The 16,749-nt window shown below is 48.6% G+C and overlaps 1 protein-coding gene across 1 annotated transcript in view; it reads left to right on the top strand.

Moving 5' to 3' along the window:
- The window catches only part of LOC125454310 (rac GTPase-activating protein 1-like), a 29,853-nt gene extending 13,761 nt beyond the window's left edge, over window positions 1-16,092 (top strand). Inside the window, 10 exon segments of the mRNA XM_059647656.1 lie at window positions 1,116-1,249; window positions 3,353-3,434; window positions 3,733-3,786; window positions 5,450-5,567; window positions 8,415-8,554; window positions 11,923-12,087; window positions 13,111-13,206; window positions 13,581-13,779; window positions 15,299-15,401; window positions 15,894-16,092. Of these exon segments, the coding sequence (XP_059503639.1) occupies window positions 1,116-1,249; window positions 3,353-3,434; window positions 3,733-3,786; window positions 5,450-5,567; window positions 8,415-8,554; window positions 11,923-12,087; window positions 13,111-13,206; window positions 13,581-13,779; window positions 15,299-15,401; window positions 15,894-16,092 (1,290 nt within the window).
- Window positions 16,093-16,749: the final 657 nt, after the last annotated feature.

Raw genomic sequence — 16,749 nt, 5'->3', positions numbered from 1 at the left:
CTTTAAAAATAGGTGATCAGTCCTGCACACACATGTGCCAGATGTGATCTCACCAACCCCCTATATAACTGATGTTTAACCTCCCGACTCTCCTTCAACTCCACTCTCAATAAATAACATTTCCATGAGCTTCCCTGATCACTTGCTGTTCCTGCAGACTAACCTTCTGTGATTCATTCACTTGGATATCCAGATCCCTCTGCAACCTCTCACCATTGAGGTAATGTCTTTTTTTTCTTACTTCCTGCCAAAATGGACAATTTCACACTTTTCCCATGTTGTACACCATTTACCAGCTCTTTGTGCACTTGCTGAACCTATCACTATCCCTTTGGAGTCTCGCCATGTCCTTTTGGCAACTCACTTTCTGATCAATCTGTGCCTTCAATACATTTAGCTCCAAAACTTTGATCCCTTCACACGTTATTTCTATAAATTGAGGAGTTGAGGCCCCTGTACTGCCCCCTGGGCATGACATCCTGCCAGCCTGAAAAAACCCCAGACATTCCTACACTCTGCTCCTTGTCAACCAGATTATCTTCTCTCCGTGCCGATATGTTACACCCCCCAATGCCATGAGCTTCTAATTCCTGCAATAATCTTCAATGTGGCACCTTGCCTCTGATCCACCTCGGGTTAAATTTCAAAAGGGCTCCAATAAAAATATTTCCATTTGACAAAACTGTGCCAGCTCTGTCTGATTACTGTGAACACCCAAGTGTTTAGTAACAGCATCAGTAATAATAACCTAATGGGTTCTCCCCCCCCACCCCCACCCAGGGCAGACATTAAAGTAAGTGACCTGTAGCTTCCAGCTTTCTGCCTCCTCATTCCTTGAAGAAAGTAGTTACATTTTCTATCTTCCAAGCTAAATTGCCTCTCCCCAAATCTTATTTTAGAGAATTAAAACTAATTCACCAAAGATGCCTCAGCCATGTGTTGGGGATCAAAAGATTAGGGAGAAAGTGGGCACAAGGTTGAGTGGGATGATCAGATTGAATGGTGGAGCAAGCTCGAAGGGCTGAATGGCCTCCTCCTGTACAGTTTCTTCCTGTCCCTGTGGCTGATCTCTCTGTCTCGCTGGTGATTGTACATTTCCCTTGCTCTTGTCCCAGGAACACAGGCTGCAGTTGGTTCATGACCTACTGAAGAGCGAAGCTCCTGGAGCAGTGTTGCTCGGTGAAGATCGACAGAATCTCCTCCATGCTCTGGCTGGACACACTCGGCCTGAAGGACAGGCCAGCACCAGGTATGGTCTCCGCAGTGCCGTCTGACTCGACTACCACCCTGCCCCACCTCCCCCCCCCCCCCCCCCCCAATGCAAAACTCCAGGCACCTGACTATTATTCAAACCATGCTTACCTGTTCTGGGATGTGATGGGCATGGGGAAGGCCAGTGTATATTGCTCATTGGCATCACTGCTCCTTAATGTGGTCATGTCACCAGACTGGTGCTCAGATCTGTGTAACTGAAAGCAAACTCTGTTATATGTGTTTAAATTATTTTCATGGATTTTATTTTGATTTCTGTTGAGTGTCAATTGCATCTTATTTAGAGCTCCGTTCCAAGATGGGAACATTCTGGGATCATGAGCCCAAGTCCCATTGGGGCAGGCTGAAATTCCAATCCCAATGAGCAATAGAATACCTTTAAAATTAAATAAAAACACACTGATCTAAAGGTGATTGTGATCATGGCTAATTGCTGCTGTAAAAAGCCAGCTGAACATAGAACATAGAAAAGTACAGCACAGTACAGGCCCTTCGGCCCATGATGTTGTGCGTGGAATAATCCTAAACCAAAAATAAAGTAACCTAACCTACATTCCCCTCAATTCACTGCTGTCCATGTGCATGTCCAGCAGTCGCTTAAATGTCACTAATGACTTCAATTCCACGACTACCACTGGCAAAGTATTCCATGCGCTCACAACTCTCTGGGTGAAGAACCTCCCTCTGACATCTCCTCTATACCTTCCTCCTAACACCTTAAAACTATGACCCCTCGTGGCAGTCAATCCTGCCCTGGGGAAAAGTCTCTGGCTATCGACTCTATCCATGCCTCTCATTACCTTGTACACCTCGATCAGGTCACCTCTCTTCCACCCTCTCTCCAGAGAGAAAAGTCCGAGCTCAGTCAACCTCTCCTCGTAAGACAAGCCCTCCAGTCCAGGCAGCATCCTGGTAAAACTCCTTTGCACCCTCTCCAAAGCCTCCACATCTTTCCTATAATAGGGCAACCAGAACTGGACACAATATTCCATGTGTGGTCTCACCAGGATTTTGTAGAGCTGCAGCATAACCTCGCGGCTCTTAAATTCAATCCCCCTGTTAATGAAAGCCAAAACACCATATGCTTTCTTAACCTTATCCACCTGGGTGGCAACTTTGAGGGAGCTATGCACTTGAACACCAAGATCCCGCTGTTCCTCCACACTGCTGAGAATCCTGCCTTTAATCCTATATTCAGCATTTAAGTTCGACCTTCCAAAATGCATCACTTCGCATTTATCCAGGTTGAACTCCATCTGCCATGACTCAGCCCAGCTCTGCATACTGTCAATTTCTCGCTGAAGCCTGCAATAGCCCTCGATACTTTCAACCGCACCTCCAACCTTTGTTCACTCCTGGTTCATTCCTTCCTTACCTGGCCTAGATATGTGACTCCAGACCCACAGCAATGCCTCTGGGGCAGTTAGGGACAGACAATAAATGCAGTGACACTTTCTGCTGCCTCATTCCTTGAAGAAAAGTTACATTTTCTATCTTCCGAGCGAAAGGTACTTCCCCACCCACCCACCCACCAACCACACCCTCCCTCCAAACCTGTCCACTCTCCCAGCCAGTGACACCCACTTCTCGTCGATGGGTGAGTAGGTAGCTCCAGCATTGAAGAGTGAAGATGTTGGAATGTTGTCAGAGGCTTTAGGGCAGATCCCAGTGTCTGAGTGACACTGAACTCCCTCTGAATCAGGACCAGTTACTGGTCACAGGTAACAGCCCACGCCCCTCGCATTGTTGTAAATCTGTGACCATCTTCACACTTCCATGGAACAGAGGAGGTTCTTGGCATCGAAGTAACTAACTGAACAACCTGATCAGCTTCATCTGAATTTGGATATGTGCTGACTGCTCACTGGAAACTTTTTAAGAGTTCAGACACTGTCTGCCTGGAGAGTTTCCAATATAGTGCTTGGCACTGCTGGGTTGTGTGGATTCAACCTTTTCCGGTACCAGTCCTGTCCCAGTACGATGAGCAGCCCAGTCATTACCCGGGTGTTTAATTGGGGCATACTATCGAAATGGTGTGTGTGCATGTGTGTCCCTGACACCTCCCTGTCCTGTTTTCTAGGTCGCAGGCTGTTGATGAAACAGTGACCTCCAACTTCTCCTGTTCCAGCATCAGTTATGACAGGACACGTGATGAGACATTGGTCAGTCTGCACCAAGAGGGCAGGGTCAGGATTTGTGGGAATAGCCCTCGGGCAGAGGGCAAGAGTATTGACTGGGGTGGTGGGGGATGGAGAGGGGTTGGGGCACTGTTTTGTGGCTGTCCCATCTATATTCTCCAGTGGAAAGGGTTCTGAATTAGGGGTATGTGGCAGTGTCCTGGTAATGTTGGGCTAATATTGGAAGCTGGAGGGGTAATGAGCAGCTGGCAAAGCTCATAGACAGGGTGTATTTACAGGGCAGTCTCCAAGGGAGTTATTAGGTCTCTCTGTCCATCTGTAGGATTTGAATATTTCTGCACTGAAGCCAACAAAACTGAAGAACCGGGATAAACGGGTAAGTTATCAGCATCATGTCTCGTTCTGCTGGCTCTGAGGAAAACAGGCCGTGACCTTACCATCTTCCTTTCTCTCCAGTGTTCCAGCCGAATTCTAGTCGATCGTCCACCTGTTGCTCCCAGGAGGTCCCAATCTCACTCCCTTGACCAAGGTGTGCACTGTGTAGGCTCAGGACCGGTGAGTGAGTAGTTTTACTCCTGGTCACTCAGCTGGCCGACTCTGAATCCCATCTGCCTGGGTTTGGGCGGGAGGAGCAGGGGAAGGGGGTGCAGCATGGTGAGTGTTAAAGGTGTAACCTGCAAAAGAGAATTGTTTCTAGCTGTATCATACTTCATCAGTATCCTATCACAAGCTCTAGATAGTGACTTCAGACCATAGCCACGCGAGTGACTCTCTCTCTCTCACACTCAATACATTCCAGGCCTCTTCTCCCCTTTCTTATTTTGGCTCGTTCACCAATTAACTTGAACCTGTTTCTGATTCTTCCATCGATGAAAACAGTTTCTGTTTTCAATCCAGACCCTTCATAGTTTTCAAAGCCTTGAGACACTGTGTTTCTTCATCAGTGAAGTTTCTCATCCCTGGAACCATGCTTGTGAGTCCTTCGTACACGTTCTCTCTAATGTTAACATCCTCCTGATGCGGGTTGCCCACACTGGGCACAAGACTGCAGCTGAGGTCTCACCAGTGTATTTGACAAGTTCTGCATAGCCTTGTTGGGCACTACACTGCGTGATCAAGAACTCAACGCATTCTGTAATTTTAATCAGCAGTGGTCCATGTAGCTGATTTTTCTCTAAATTTAGTATTTCTAGAAGCTTTCCCACTCCTGAGATTAAACTGACCGAGCATCGCTAGATTGCATCACCTTTTTTCTTTATTCCTTCATGGAATGAGGGTGCCACTGTCTAGATCAGCCCTTATTGCCCAGAGCGCAGTTCAGAGTCAACCACATTGCTGTGGGTCTGGAGTCACATGGAGGTCAGACTAGGTTAGGAAAGGAAACTGCCATCCTTAAGAACATTAGTGAACCAGATGGGTTTTCTGACAATTGATTCATGGTCATCATTAGATTCTTAATTCCAGATATTTATTGAACTCCAATTCCACCATCTGCCATGTTGGGATCTGAACCTGGTCCCCAGGATGTTATCTGGGTCTCTGGATTAACAGTCCAGTGATGATACCGCTAGACCATCGCCTGCCTTCATTTTGAGCAAGAGTTGAATATTTTGTAATTCTGCAGCCTCATTGCTACACCCAAGAAACATTGGAAACTTGTGACCAAAATATTTGCAATTTCACTTGTGATCACTGGTCACAATTGCGTTGCTGGGTTTTGGGAAGTAGCTGTGACAGGCTGGCTATTGCATTCTTAAAAAGCCCAAACATTTGGGAGTAGATGTGGGCTATTCAGCCCATCTGAGCCTGCTCTGTCATTTAATGAGATCATGGCTGATCTGAAACCTCTGTTCCACTTCCCTGCCTTTCTCCCCTGATTTAACCCCTTATTTCCCTCACTCGGGGGACCCCACCGCAACAGTACTCTGCTGTAAACAACTCCAGTCTCTTCAGCTTGTGACTGCACTTCTAAAGTATTTTGAAAGGCACTACATGAATACAGTCTGTGTTTTTTTCTTGTTTACCGCCACCCGGTCCAGGGCAGTGATACAATGGACAGTAAAGCAGGAAGTGAGGGGGATGTTTGCTGTGGCAGCCCAAGGGGATTAGCTCGTCAACGGCATGCTGACTGGAACAGAAGATGCACCTTGTTGGCAGGTCTGTGATGTGAGGGAGTTGGGAGATAGAAAGATTCTTGGGAGCCACAGTGAGCTCCATCCAATTTCTCCCTTGGCCCTGTGCCAGCCAACGGGCATTTGGCTCCTGGTCTACAAATCCTCCAAACATCACCGCCACCATACTTCCCTCAGAGCTGCTGCATGGCTTCTCTCCTTTGTCAACTCCCCCAGCCTCACCCCACCTCAAACCTTCCCCTCGCACTCCAGGTTGCAGTTCCCCCAACCCGTTCTCCATATTCGCATTAAATTAGGCCTCTGCCCTGTTCCATGTTCACATCTGAATGACCCCTGGTTCTGGAATCACCATTCACTGCGAATGTCCTTTCTGCATTTACACTGTCCAGTCCTGATAGGATTTTATAGGTTTCCATGCAAGTACCCATTTCACATTCTTCTAAACTTCCATGAATACTATTTTAACCGACTCCATCTCTCCTCACGTCAGCCCCAGCATCACAGGAATCAGTCTGGTAAAACCTCACTACTCCCTGCTCACCAGAATGTTCCCCACCTTCCAGATAAGGAGACCACAACCTTCCACAAATCCAACCGAAGCTATGGATATGCTATGTAGACAACACCTTTGTCATCATTAAATGGACCAAATTAGAGGAGACACAAAAATGTATAAACAACACCCTCACCGGAATAAGATTCACCCGTGAGAAGAACAAACAACTCCCATTCCTGGGCTTCATGGTTGAGTGCAAGACAAATGGGGAACTGCAAACGAAAGTACACCCAAAAGCCCCACACACAGAGCAGGTACTGAACTTCAACAGTAACCATCCCAGCACACACACACAAAGCTGCGTGCAAACACTATTTAAAAGGGCAACTACACACTGCAGCAACACAAAACTACGCCAAGAGGAAGAAGAATATCTCTTCCAGGTTTTCAAGGATAATGGATATTCAAAAAACTGGGTCAGAAGATGTCTACACGAACAACATCAGAAAGATTCTGCACGCCCCGACACGCACATCACACTACCCGACATCAGAAACACATCGGAACTCACCACAAGACTTCTACGACCGCTGGGCATCAGAGTGGTACACAAGCCCACATCAACCCTCTGACAAAGAACAAAAAATTACAGCACAGGAACAGGCCCTTTGGCCCTCCAAGCTTGTGCTGATCCAGATCTTCTATCTAAACCTGTTGCCTACTTTCCAAGGATCTGTATCCCTCTGTTCCTGCCCATTCATGTATCTGACTAGATGCATCTTAAATGATGCTATCATGCCCGCCTCTACCACCTCTGCTGGCAATGCATTCCAGGCACCCACCACCCTCTTTTTAAACACAAACATCCCATGCATATCTCCCTTAAACTTTCCCCTCTCTCGCTTTGACAACTGCTGGCCTAAACTAAAGACCTGCTCCCTGCCATGGACAGGACCAATGTCATCTACAAGATCCCCTGCAGAGACTGTGAGAAACACTACATCAGACAAACAGGGAGGAAACTTACAACAAGAGGACATGAACACCAACTGGCTACAAAAAGACATGAACAATTCTCACTCATCTCAATCCACGTGGATAAGGAGAACCACCACTTCAACTGGGACAACACCAAGATCCTGGGACGAGACGGGCAGGAGAATTCCTGGAAGCCGGGCACTCCACGAAGCATGCTATTAATAAACACATTGCACTCAACCCCATATACATTCCACAGTGAGGGAAATCCAGAAGTGAGGCAATCCATCGCAACGGACCCCAGGGTTTAAAAACCAGGCGGGAAAACACCAAAACTTCATCAGAGCCTGCACTGAGGGTGTTACCCAGCACCGTCATGAAACGTTTGCGAGAGAAACCAGCTCGGCGAGCCAACCAATCTCAATACCCACAACCCGAGCTACAAATCTACTTCTAACCTTGGAGACCACAACTACTTGCAATATTCCTGAGGTACTCCCACCAAGGTCTATGTATAATCGCAGCGAGAGAGCCCTGCTCCTCTCAAACTGTCTCCCCACGGTAGGACAAAATAGTTCCACTCCTTCCCTGCCTGCTGTACCTGTGACTGAGGTACAAGGACACTCGGGTCTCGTCAGGCTTTCCCCTCTGTTTCCTGTAACCTGCTAATCACTACGTATCACCTGGAAACAGACCTGTTAATTCCTATTCTTTGCTTCCTGTCTGCTAAACAGTTTTCTATCTACTTCAACACTGCCCCCCCAATATGCTTTAATTTTATACATTCATTTCTTTGTGAGACTTTGAACTCTCTCAAGTCCAAATGAATCAGTGGATGCACTGTGCGTCCCTGATCAAGTCTAAGTTACATCCTCAGGACTGCAATTGATTTTCTGTGAAGCAGGATTTTCCCTTTTTGTAATTCCGTGCTGACTCTCATCTGTATACAACTCCTTTATTCTCTCCATTGCAATAACAACCTGAGATTAATGCCCCTGACCTCACCAAACCCACACCGTCACCTGTCAACTGAACCAAAATCCTTTGAGGGGAGATCAGTGATAATGGGAACTGCAAATGCTGGAGAATCCACGATAATAAAGTGTGGAGCTGGATGAACACAGCAGGCCCAGCAGCATCTCAGGAGCACAAAACCTGATGTTTCGGGCTCAGAGGAAGAAGGGTCTACGCCCGAAACGTCAGCTTTTGTGCTCCTGAGATGCTGCTTGGCCTGCTGTGTTCATCCAGCTTCACACTTTGTTTCCTTTGAGGGGATTTTCTTTTAACTGTAAAGAGTAAGCTCTTTGGAGCTAATGAATGAAGTGGGATTCTGGCCCGTGCTGAAATGTGGGGATTAAGGGAAACTCCCCAGACTGACTGTGTTAGAATTCTTTACAGAGCAGATTCCCGAACAACATGCTGTGGGGAGCGTACAACAGGTAGAGACCGCTCCAGGATCCGCAACACCATCTCCCGACCCATTCACAACTCCAGGGAGTGTACCCCAGGCCAGGACGCACGCTTTCATCTCTAAAACGGTAACTAGAGGGAAATGTGAGGCTGGGGCGAGGGCAGCGGGTGGTAGGAATGGCACGGCACTGGGTTAGTAATCAAGAGGCTTCAGCTCATGTTCTGGAGAGAGATTCCAATCCCATTACAACAGCTGGTGGAGTCTAAATTCCTTTTCCATAAGTTCAGGAATTACAAACTAGTCTGGATAAATTACAGTGGGCACATTTCCTGTGCAGAGGCCATTCAGCCCACTTTGTCCATACTAATTGACCAAAAACCTGACTATATTAATCTGACTTTTCAACTCCTGGCCCCTAGCCCTGGAGGCTGTGACCACACCAGGGAATATCCTGTTTACAAGAATTCCTGACTCCGTGAGTGAGTCCCAGACTCCTGCCACCCCCTTGGTTTTTTAAAAATTCTCATTTGTTCTTTTTCCTTTTCTGTCGGTTCCTATTGCAACCCTCATCCAGCAACATGTGCACCAGGTCCCCTGAAAAAAAAACCCAGGTTTTTATTTGTGGTGTGGATGCCTCTGGCTGGTCAACATTTATTGCCTATTTGTAGTTAGAATCAGAGCATTGCTACAGTGTGGAAAATGCCCCATTCAGCCCGCTCCTACCCTCCAAACATCATCCCATCCAGCTCCAGCACCCTACACTATTCCCGTATTCCCTGTGGCTAACGCACCCAGCCTGCACATCCCCAGGCACTGTGGTGATTTTCCCATGGCCAATGCACCAAACGTAAACATCTTTTGGACTGTGGGAGGAAACTGGAGCACCCGGAGGAAAGCCACGGAATTGAACCAGGTTAATAAAGTGTGAAGCTGGATGAACACAGCAGGCCAAGCCGCATCTCAGGAGCACAAAAGCTGACGTTTCGGCCCTAGACGCTTCATCAGAGAGGGGGATGGGGAGAGGGTTCTGGAATAAATAGGAAGAGGGGAGGCGGACAAAAGATGGAGAGAAAAGAAGATAGGTGGAGGGGATAGGTCAGTCCAGAGAAGACAGTCAGGTCAAGGAGGTGGGATGAGGTTAGTAGGTAGGAAAAGGAGGTGTGGCTTGAGGTGGGAGGAAGGGATGGGTGAGAGGAAGAACAGGTTAGGGAGGCAGAGACAGGCTGGGCTGGTTTTGGGATGCAGTGGGTGGAGGGGAAGAGCTGGGCTGGTTTTGGGATGCGGTGGGGGAAGGGGAGATTTTGAAGCTTGTGAAATCCACATTGATACCATTGGGCTGCAGGGTTCCCAAGCAGAATAAGAGTTGCTATTCCTGCAACCTTCGGGTGGCATCATTGTGGCACTGCAGGAGGCCCATGATGGACATGCCATCTAAGGGATGGGAGGGGGAGTTAAAATGGTTCAAGACTGGAAGGTGCAGTTGTTTATTGTGAACCGAGCGGAGGTGTGCTGCAAAGCGGTCTCCAAGCCTCCGCTTGGTTTCCCCATTGTAGAGGGAGCCACACTGGGTACAGCAGATGCAGTATACCACACTGGCAGATGTGCAGGTGAACCTCTGCTTAATATGGAAAGTCGTCTTGGCGCCTGGGATGGGGGTGAGGGAGGTGGTGTGGGGGGAAGGTGCTGGGTGTGGTGGGGTTGGAGGGCAGTGTGGAGCAGACAAGGGAGTCATCGAGAGAATGGTCTCTCCGAAAGGCAGACAAGGGTGGGGATGGAAAAATGTCTTGGGTGGTGGCGTCGGATTGTAGATGGCGGAAGTGTCGGAGGATGATGTGTTGTATCCCGAGGTTGGTGGGGTGGTGTGTGAGAACGAGGGGGATCCTCTATGGGCGGTTGTGACGGGGGTGGGGTGTGAGAGATGTGTTGCGGGAGACGCGGTCAAGGGTGCTCTTGACCACTGTAGGGGGGTGGGGGGGGAAGTTGCGGTCCTTGAAGAACGTGGACATCTGGGATGTGAGGGAGTGGAATGCCTCATCCTGGGAGCAGATGCGGCGGAGGCAGAGGAATTGGGAATAGGGATTGGAATTTTTGCAGGAGGGTGGGTGGGAGGAGGTGTATTCTAGGTAGCTGTGGGAGTCGGTGGGCTAAAATGGACATCAGTTACAAGCTGGTTGCCTGAGATGGAGACTGAGAGGTCCAGGAAGGTGAGGGATGTGTTGGAGATGGCCCAGGTGAACTTGAAGTTGGGGTGGAAGGTGTTGGTAAAGTGGATGAACTGTTCGAGCTCCTCTGGGGAGCAAGAGGCGGCGCTGATACAGTCATCAATGTAGTGGAGGAAGAGGTGGGGTTTGGGCCCATGTCACCCGAATGTTTCAGGAACAGCAAATCATATTCTGCTTGGGAACCCTGCAGCCCAATGGTATCAATGTGGACTTCACCAGCTTCAAAATCTCCCCTTCCCCTGACCGCATCCCAAAACCAGCCCAGTTCGTCCCCTCCCCCCACTGCATCCCAAAACCAGCCCAGCCTGTCTCTGCCTCCCTAACCTGTTCTCCCTCTCACCCATCCCTTCCTCCCATCTCAAGCTGCACCTCCATTTCCTACCTACTAACCTCATCCCACCTCCTTGACCTGTCCGTCTTCCCTGGACTGACCTATCCCCTCCCTACCTCCCCACCTATACTCTCCTCTCCACCTATCTTCTTTTCTCTCCATCTTCGGTCCACCTCCCTCTCTCTCCCTATTTATTCCAGAACCCTCTCCCCATCCCCCTCTCTGATGAAGGGTCTAGGCCCGAAACGGCAGCTTTTGTGCTCCTGAGATGCTGCTGGGCCTGCTGCGTTCATCCAGCTTCACACTTTGTTATTTTGGATTCTCCAGCATCTGCAGTTCCCATTATCTTTGAATTGAACCAGGTCCCTGGCACTGGGGCAGCAGTGCTAACCGCTGCAGTCCATGTGCTGTGGGTTGACCCACAATACCCTTAGGGAGGGAATTCCAGGATTCTGACCCAGTGACAGTGAAGGAACAGTGATATATTTCCAAGTCAGGATGGTGAGTGGCTCAGAGGGTAACTTGCAGGGGGTGGTGTTCCCATGTGTCTGCTGTCCTTGTCCTTCTGGAAGGAAGTGGTCGTGGGTTTGGAAGGTGCTGTCTGAGGATCTTTGGTGAGTATCTGCAGTGCATCTTGTAGATAGTACACACTGCTGCGACTGAGCGTCAGGGGTGGGGGGGGGAGTGGGATGTTTGTGGATGTGGTGCCAATCAAGTGGCTGCTTTGTCCTGGATGGTGTTGAGCTTCTTGAGTGTTGTTGGGGCTGTACCCATCCAGGCAAGTGGGGAGTATTCCATCACACTCCTGCCTTCCGCCTTTGAGATGGTGGACAGGCTTTGGTGGGGGGAGGGCGGGTAGTTAGGAGGTGAGGGTGTTACCTCTGTCATCAACAGCAGACGAATCCTAAGTAGTTGGGAGTAAATGTTTGTCTCGTTCCTCAGGTCATTATGCCGGAGACATGTGTTCCCTGTGGGAAACGGATCCGATTTGGGAGAATGGCTCTGAAGTGTCGCAGTTGCAGTATTGTCACCCACGTGAGCTGTAAGGAGCGATGCCCTGCAATCTGTTCACCCAACTTCACCACAATCTCCATTAAAAATGGTGAGGTATGGACCCGAGGTAATGGTTTCAAACTCCCCTCACCGTTTCACCGCTCTATTTCACAGTGAAATCTCCCTGCAACCATTAACTAACAAATGTTAACAGTCCTGATGAAGCAGATCTTGAGGAATGTCAGAGGAAGAAATCCAAGTTTAGAATCATCGAATCCCTACAGTGTGGAAACAGGCCCATCAGCCCAACAAGTCCACACTGGCCCTTGGAGCATCCCACCTCAACCCATCCCCTTATACTCCACAGTACGGGTGATTTAGCACAGCCAATCCATCTTAACCTGCACACTTTTGAACTGTGGGAAGAAACCAGGGTACCCGGAGGAAACCCCCACACACAGGGAGAATGTGCAAACCCCCCACGCACAGTTGCCCGAGGGTGGATTCAAACCCAGGTCCCTGGCGCTGAGGCAGTAGTGCTAAACACTGAGCCACCATGCCGCCCCATTAACAAAGAATCCAGAGCTCCTCATTCAGGAAGCTGTAGTCATGGCCACAGATAGTGTGTAGTGATTTTTAAAATGAATGCACGTCCAAAAAAACAGCAATTATCAAACCTGACAGTACTTTGAGGTGAAGGAGTTAGATATTGTTCTTGAGGGACTAAAGAAATGAAAGACTAGGATTGGGAATAGGAGACGAGCTGAGATATCCAGCTTTGATCGTATGGTAGAGCTTTGATTGTTGAAGTGTGTGTCCATTCAGACCAGGATGGAGAAGCCAGTAACATGGTGATAATGCCCCTGTTCTAGTAATCCAGAAACCCAGGGTAATCGCTTATGGACCACTGGCTCAAATCCCACCATGGTAGGTGGTGATATCTGGAATAACAGGGCCTACTGGTGACCCTGAACCACTAACAATTGCTGTAAAACCTTTATTGGGTCACAAATGTCCTTGTGCCCAACCCCACCCTCCCTACCTTGAGCCGGTCAGGAACTGATGGGTGGGGCAGACTGAGGCTACTCCTGGGTTACAGCACACTCTTCACCAATCTGGTTTCGTTTTGTTTTTCAGGGAACGGTTGGAGATTTTGCCCCGCAGACTGTTCCCATGATTCCATCTCTTGTCATTCACTGTATCAATGAAATTGAACAGAGGGGGCTCCAGGAGGTGAGCAAGCCTCATCCATTAACTGAGCGTGAGGTTTTAGTGACCAGTGAGATATGTCTGGATTAACCATAAACCCAAAAATCTAACAATGGAGAGTTTATATATATAGTTGGGAGTGAATTACAGACTGAAATCTAATTGAGGGGTTTGAGGTGAGGGGGGTGCTCTGTTGTTTTACTACCAATAGGAGGGGTATTAAGTGGTTGGGGAGGGAGGGGTGATGGCAGAGGGCTGTTGCAGGGCACAGGCAGCGTCTCTCGTATTGAGCTAGCCCAGTGTGTCTGTGTCTGTGGGAGCTGTAGGCAGTGTTTGGCTATTACCCTAACTCCTGTCTTTCACCCCTCTTACCAACAACACCCTCCCACCCCCCACAGCCTGGCATTTATCGGGTACCTGGCGGTGAACGGCTTGTGAGGGAGCTAAAAGAGGGTTATGTACGAGGGAAAGGTCTGCCCTTACTCAGTCGAGTCTCCAATGTTCATGTGGTGTGTGGGCTGCTGAAAGACTTCCTCCGAAAACTGAAGGAGCCGCTGGTGACGTTCAAACAGCACCCGACATTCATGGCACTGTCAGGTAGGCCTATTCCAGACTCCAGAACTTTCCAGAAGCTCAGGTTCCTGCCTTCTGGCGTTGAAGGCTGGAATTAATTGGTTTGGGGGCAGGTGGTATGTGTTGGATCCCATCGAAGTTTTCCAGTGGGAGTTTCTGTTCACTGGGGGCAGGAAGGAGCTTTTGGGGATTATCTATGTAAGACCAGAACTGGCCCCTCTTGGGGCAGTTTTCCACCTAGGCCTCCTTTTTGATGCTGGGCCCTGCCACCATTATCACCCAGTGGGGTTGGAGTGGGGAGTGCTCAATCTATGCCTCCCTCTAGGACCCCTTACAGTTTTATTCCTGCAACATCTCCTCTGAGGTCTGAGATAACGCAGCGTGGAACTAGAAGAACACAGCAGTTCTTGCATTGGCAGGTGTTGTCCCTTCCCTTCCCTTCCCCAACCTCGTGAACCCCTCCAGCCTAAAACAATCCTCCCCTCACTGTGAGATCTGCCCTAGGTTTACATCGATCTGTGCTCTAGTTTCTTCTCCATATGTTCCTCTTCCCATCAGGCCATTCTTTCTATTCCTCTCTCGCTGCTCCTTGTTCACTAAATACCACCTCCCAACCCCCAACCCCAACATGTTTGGGAGTCCCACATTCTCCCTACTGTCTCAATGAAGATGCCTCCTGCATTCTGTAGTAGGTTTATTAGTGACTCTTAATTATCACCTTTAATCTGTCCCACGAGCCTAGCCTTGGAATACTGACAACACTGCTCATTCTTCACTGGAACCGATTGTAATCTCTCGTCCTGCTGTCACACTGCTGTGGTGCTGTTCCTCAGGTCATTTGTCATCCACATCTCCCAAGAGAAACTGCTGAGATCTGTGTTGCTGGTATTAATTGTTCTTCTGATATGGCTGCTTGGTATTTGAGCTGAACATTGATGGAAAACCTCAAAAATGGGTTTTTCTTGTCTTGCAGTCAGCAGGGCAGTTTGCAGGCATTACCAACGTTTAAAGAAAACCTCCAAAAGTAGGAATCTTGATTTGGTTAGTATTGGCCTTTGATGGGCTAGAGCATTGATATGGAAAATGCACTGGTTCATGATTGACAGCTAACTGCCAAGCTTTCTTTTAATATTTAAAACAGAAGCTCACAGCTTCTTGGGTAGTTGGACCTGAATAAAATACCGATACATCCTGTGAGTGAATTAAAAATATATTTGAACCTAAAACTGGTTCAGGTTTCCTTTTTTAAGGAAGGAAACCTGCTGTCATGAACCATTCCTAACCTATGTGACTCCAGTCTAACACAACATGGTTAATTGTCTTGCGGGCAGCTAGGGACCAGCACACAATACAGCTTTTCCAAATGTTGCCATCAGGTAGCGGAGATTGGGTGATGGTTTTATAATGTGCAGTGTGGGTGTCATTGTTCTTGTGCATGAGTCCCTGGTAGTCGAGGTGTGTGTCTGTCCCAATGCTGCGGTCAATCGATCAGCTCACTGATGCTTCAATCTCTGTATTCACCCCTTCCCTGCATCTCCCGTAGATCTCCCGGATGAGCAGAGGAACAAGGACCTCTGTCGTGCTGTGAGTAGCCTGCCTCGAGCTAACCGTGACACGTTGGCCTTTCTCATGGTGCATCTACAGAGGTAAGGCCCTCCGATCTGAAACTGCCCAGCAGCCCCCCTCCTTCAAAGCTCAAATCCTGGTTGGATTCCACTGACTGGTCTGTCTCCATCTTGACAGATTTTATTTTGTTTTTGAAGCATCTGAGCTTCACTTACAACATGGGATAAGCTGTGAGCAGTGTGTTGCACAGCAAGATCCCAATGAAGCAACATTACAGCAAATGAGCACTTGGAAAGCAGACATTCCCCCCTCATACCACTTCCAGTGCCACTGTGGGGGCCTTTGACATCCAAACAAGGAGACACTGGGGGCCTGTTTCTGTCCCAAACCCCAATCCTAACCCCCTACTTCCCTGCACCTGAGCTGGCTGTGGCTACACAGTGACTGTAGTTGGATGGCAAAGTCCTAGCCAGGCCTGGGACTTGCTGTAAGCTCCAGCTCGAGATCTCCCTCCTTTTGAAGCTGTGGTTAGAATGGCAATGACTTGCTGTGACCTGTCTGTCTCCTGTCAGGGTGATGGCCAGCCCAGGATGTAGAATGGACAAACAGAACCTGGCCAGAGTGTTTGGCCCGACCATTGTGGGTCACTCCAATCCTAACCCCAACCCTCTGGAGGTCTTTGAGGATACAAAACGGCAACCAAAGGTGAGTATCTGATTCCTCTCACTCCCTGTGCTCCTTTTTGGGGAGGTTGCTCAGGGCCTTGGCTAGGAAGGTTTTTTAATCAGTTCTAGATTGGATGAACTTTGGGAACGATGACATTGTCATCAAAGTAACTCAGCTTGGCTTCGCTGAAAGGTGAGGATGTGGAAAGAAACCGCCTGAAGACGGATCAGCCCATTGTTTCACTTCCTTCAAAGAGCACTCCCATTGGTCCATTTGTTTGCTTTGCATTCCCAGTGATGTCACACTGTTCCGGTTTTCCCCACTGGGTCGGATGTAATGACAGAAAACACTAGCTGGCTGTTCCAGGTTGGCTGGCCTGTCACCAGACGGAGTTCTTGATCTCCAACCCTGGTTCCATTTATCCCTTCTAGTCAGAGTTAGACTACAAGAGAGGTCCTTTAACTCCGAGTCTGCACCAGCAAAACCTACTGCTACACCAATCCCACGTTCCTGCACTAGCGTTTAATGAATAAGCATTTCAAACACCCTAACACGTCATCTCTCCCAAAGGTTTGTAACGTTTACCACCTCAATCAAGTTCAAGGCAGTGCATTCCAGATCCCCCACCTCCCTTTGGCTGAAATCCTGTTTCCTCAAATTCCCAATAAACCTCCTGACTTTTACCTTTTAAAATGATGTTCCCTTGTTATTGACCCTCAAACTAAGAACAGCTGTTTTCTATTCACCCTATCCATGCTCTTC

This window comes from Stegostoma tigrinum, chromosome 7 (assembly GCF_030684315.1).
Source record: "Stegostoma tigrinum isolate sSteTig4 chromosome 7, sSteTig4.hap1, whole genome shotgun sequence".
Classification (NCBI taxonomy): Eukaryota; Metazoa; Chordata; class Chondrichthyes; order Orectolobiformes; family Stegostomatidae; genus Stegostoma; species Stegostoma tigrinum.
This window is presented reverse-complemented; position numbering and strand designations above follow the sequence as displayed.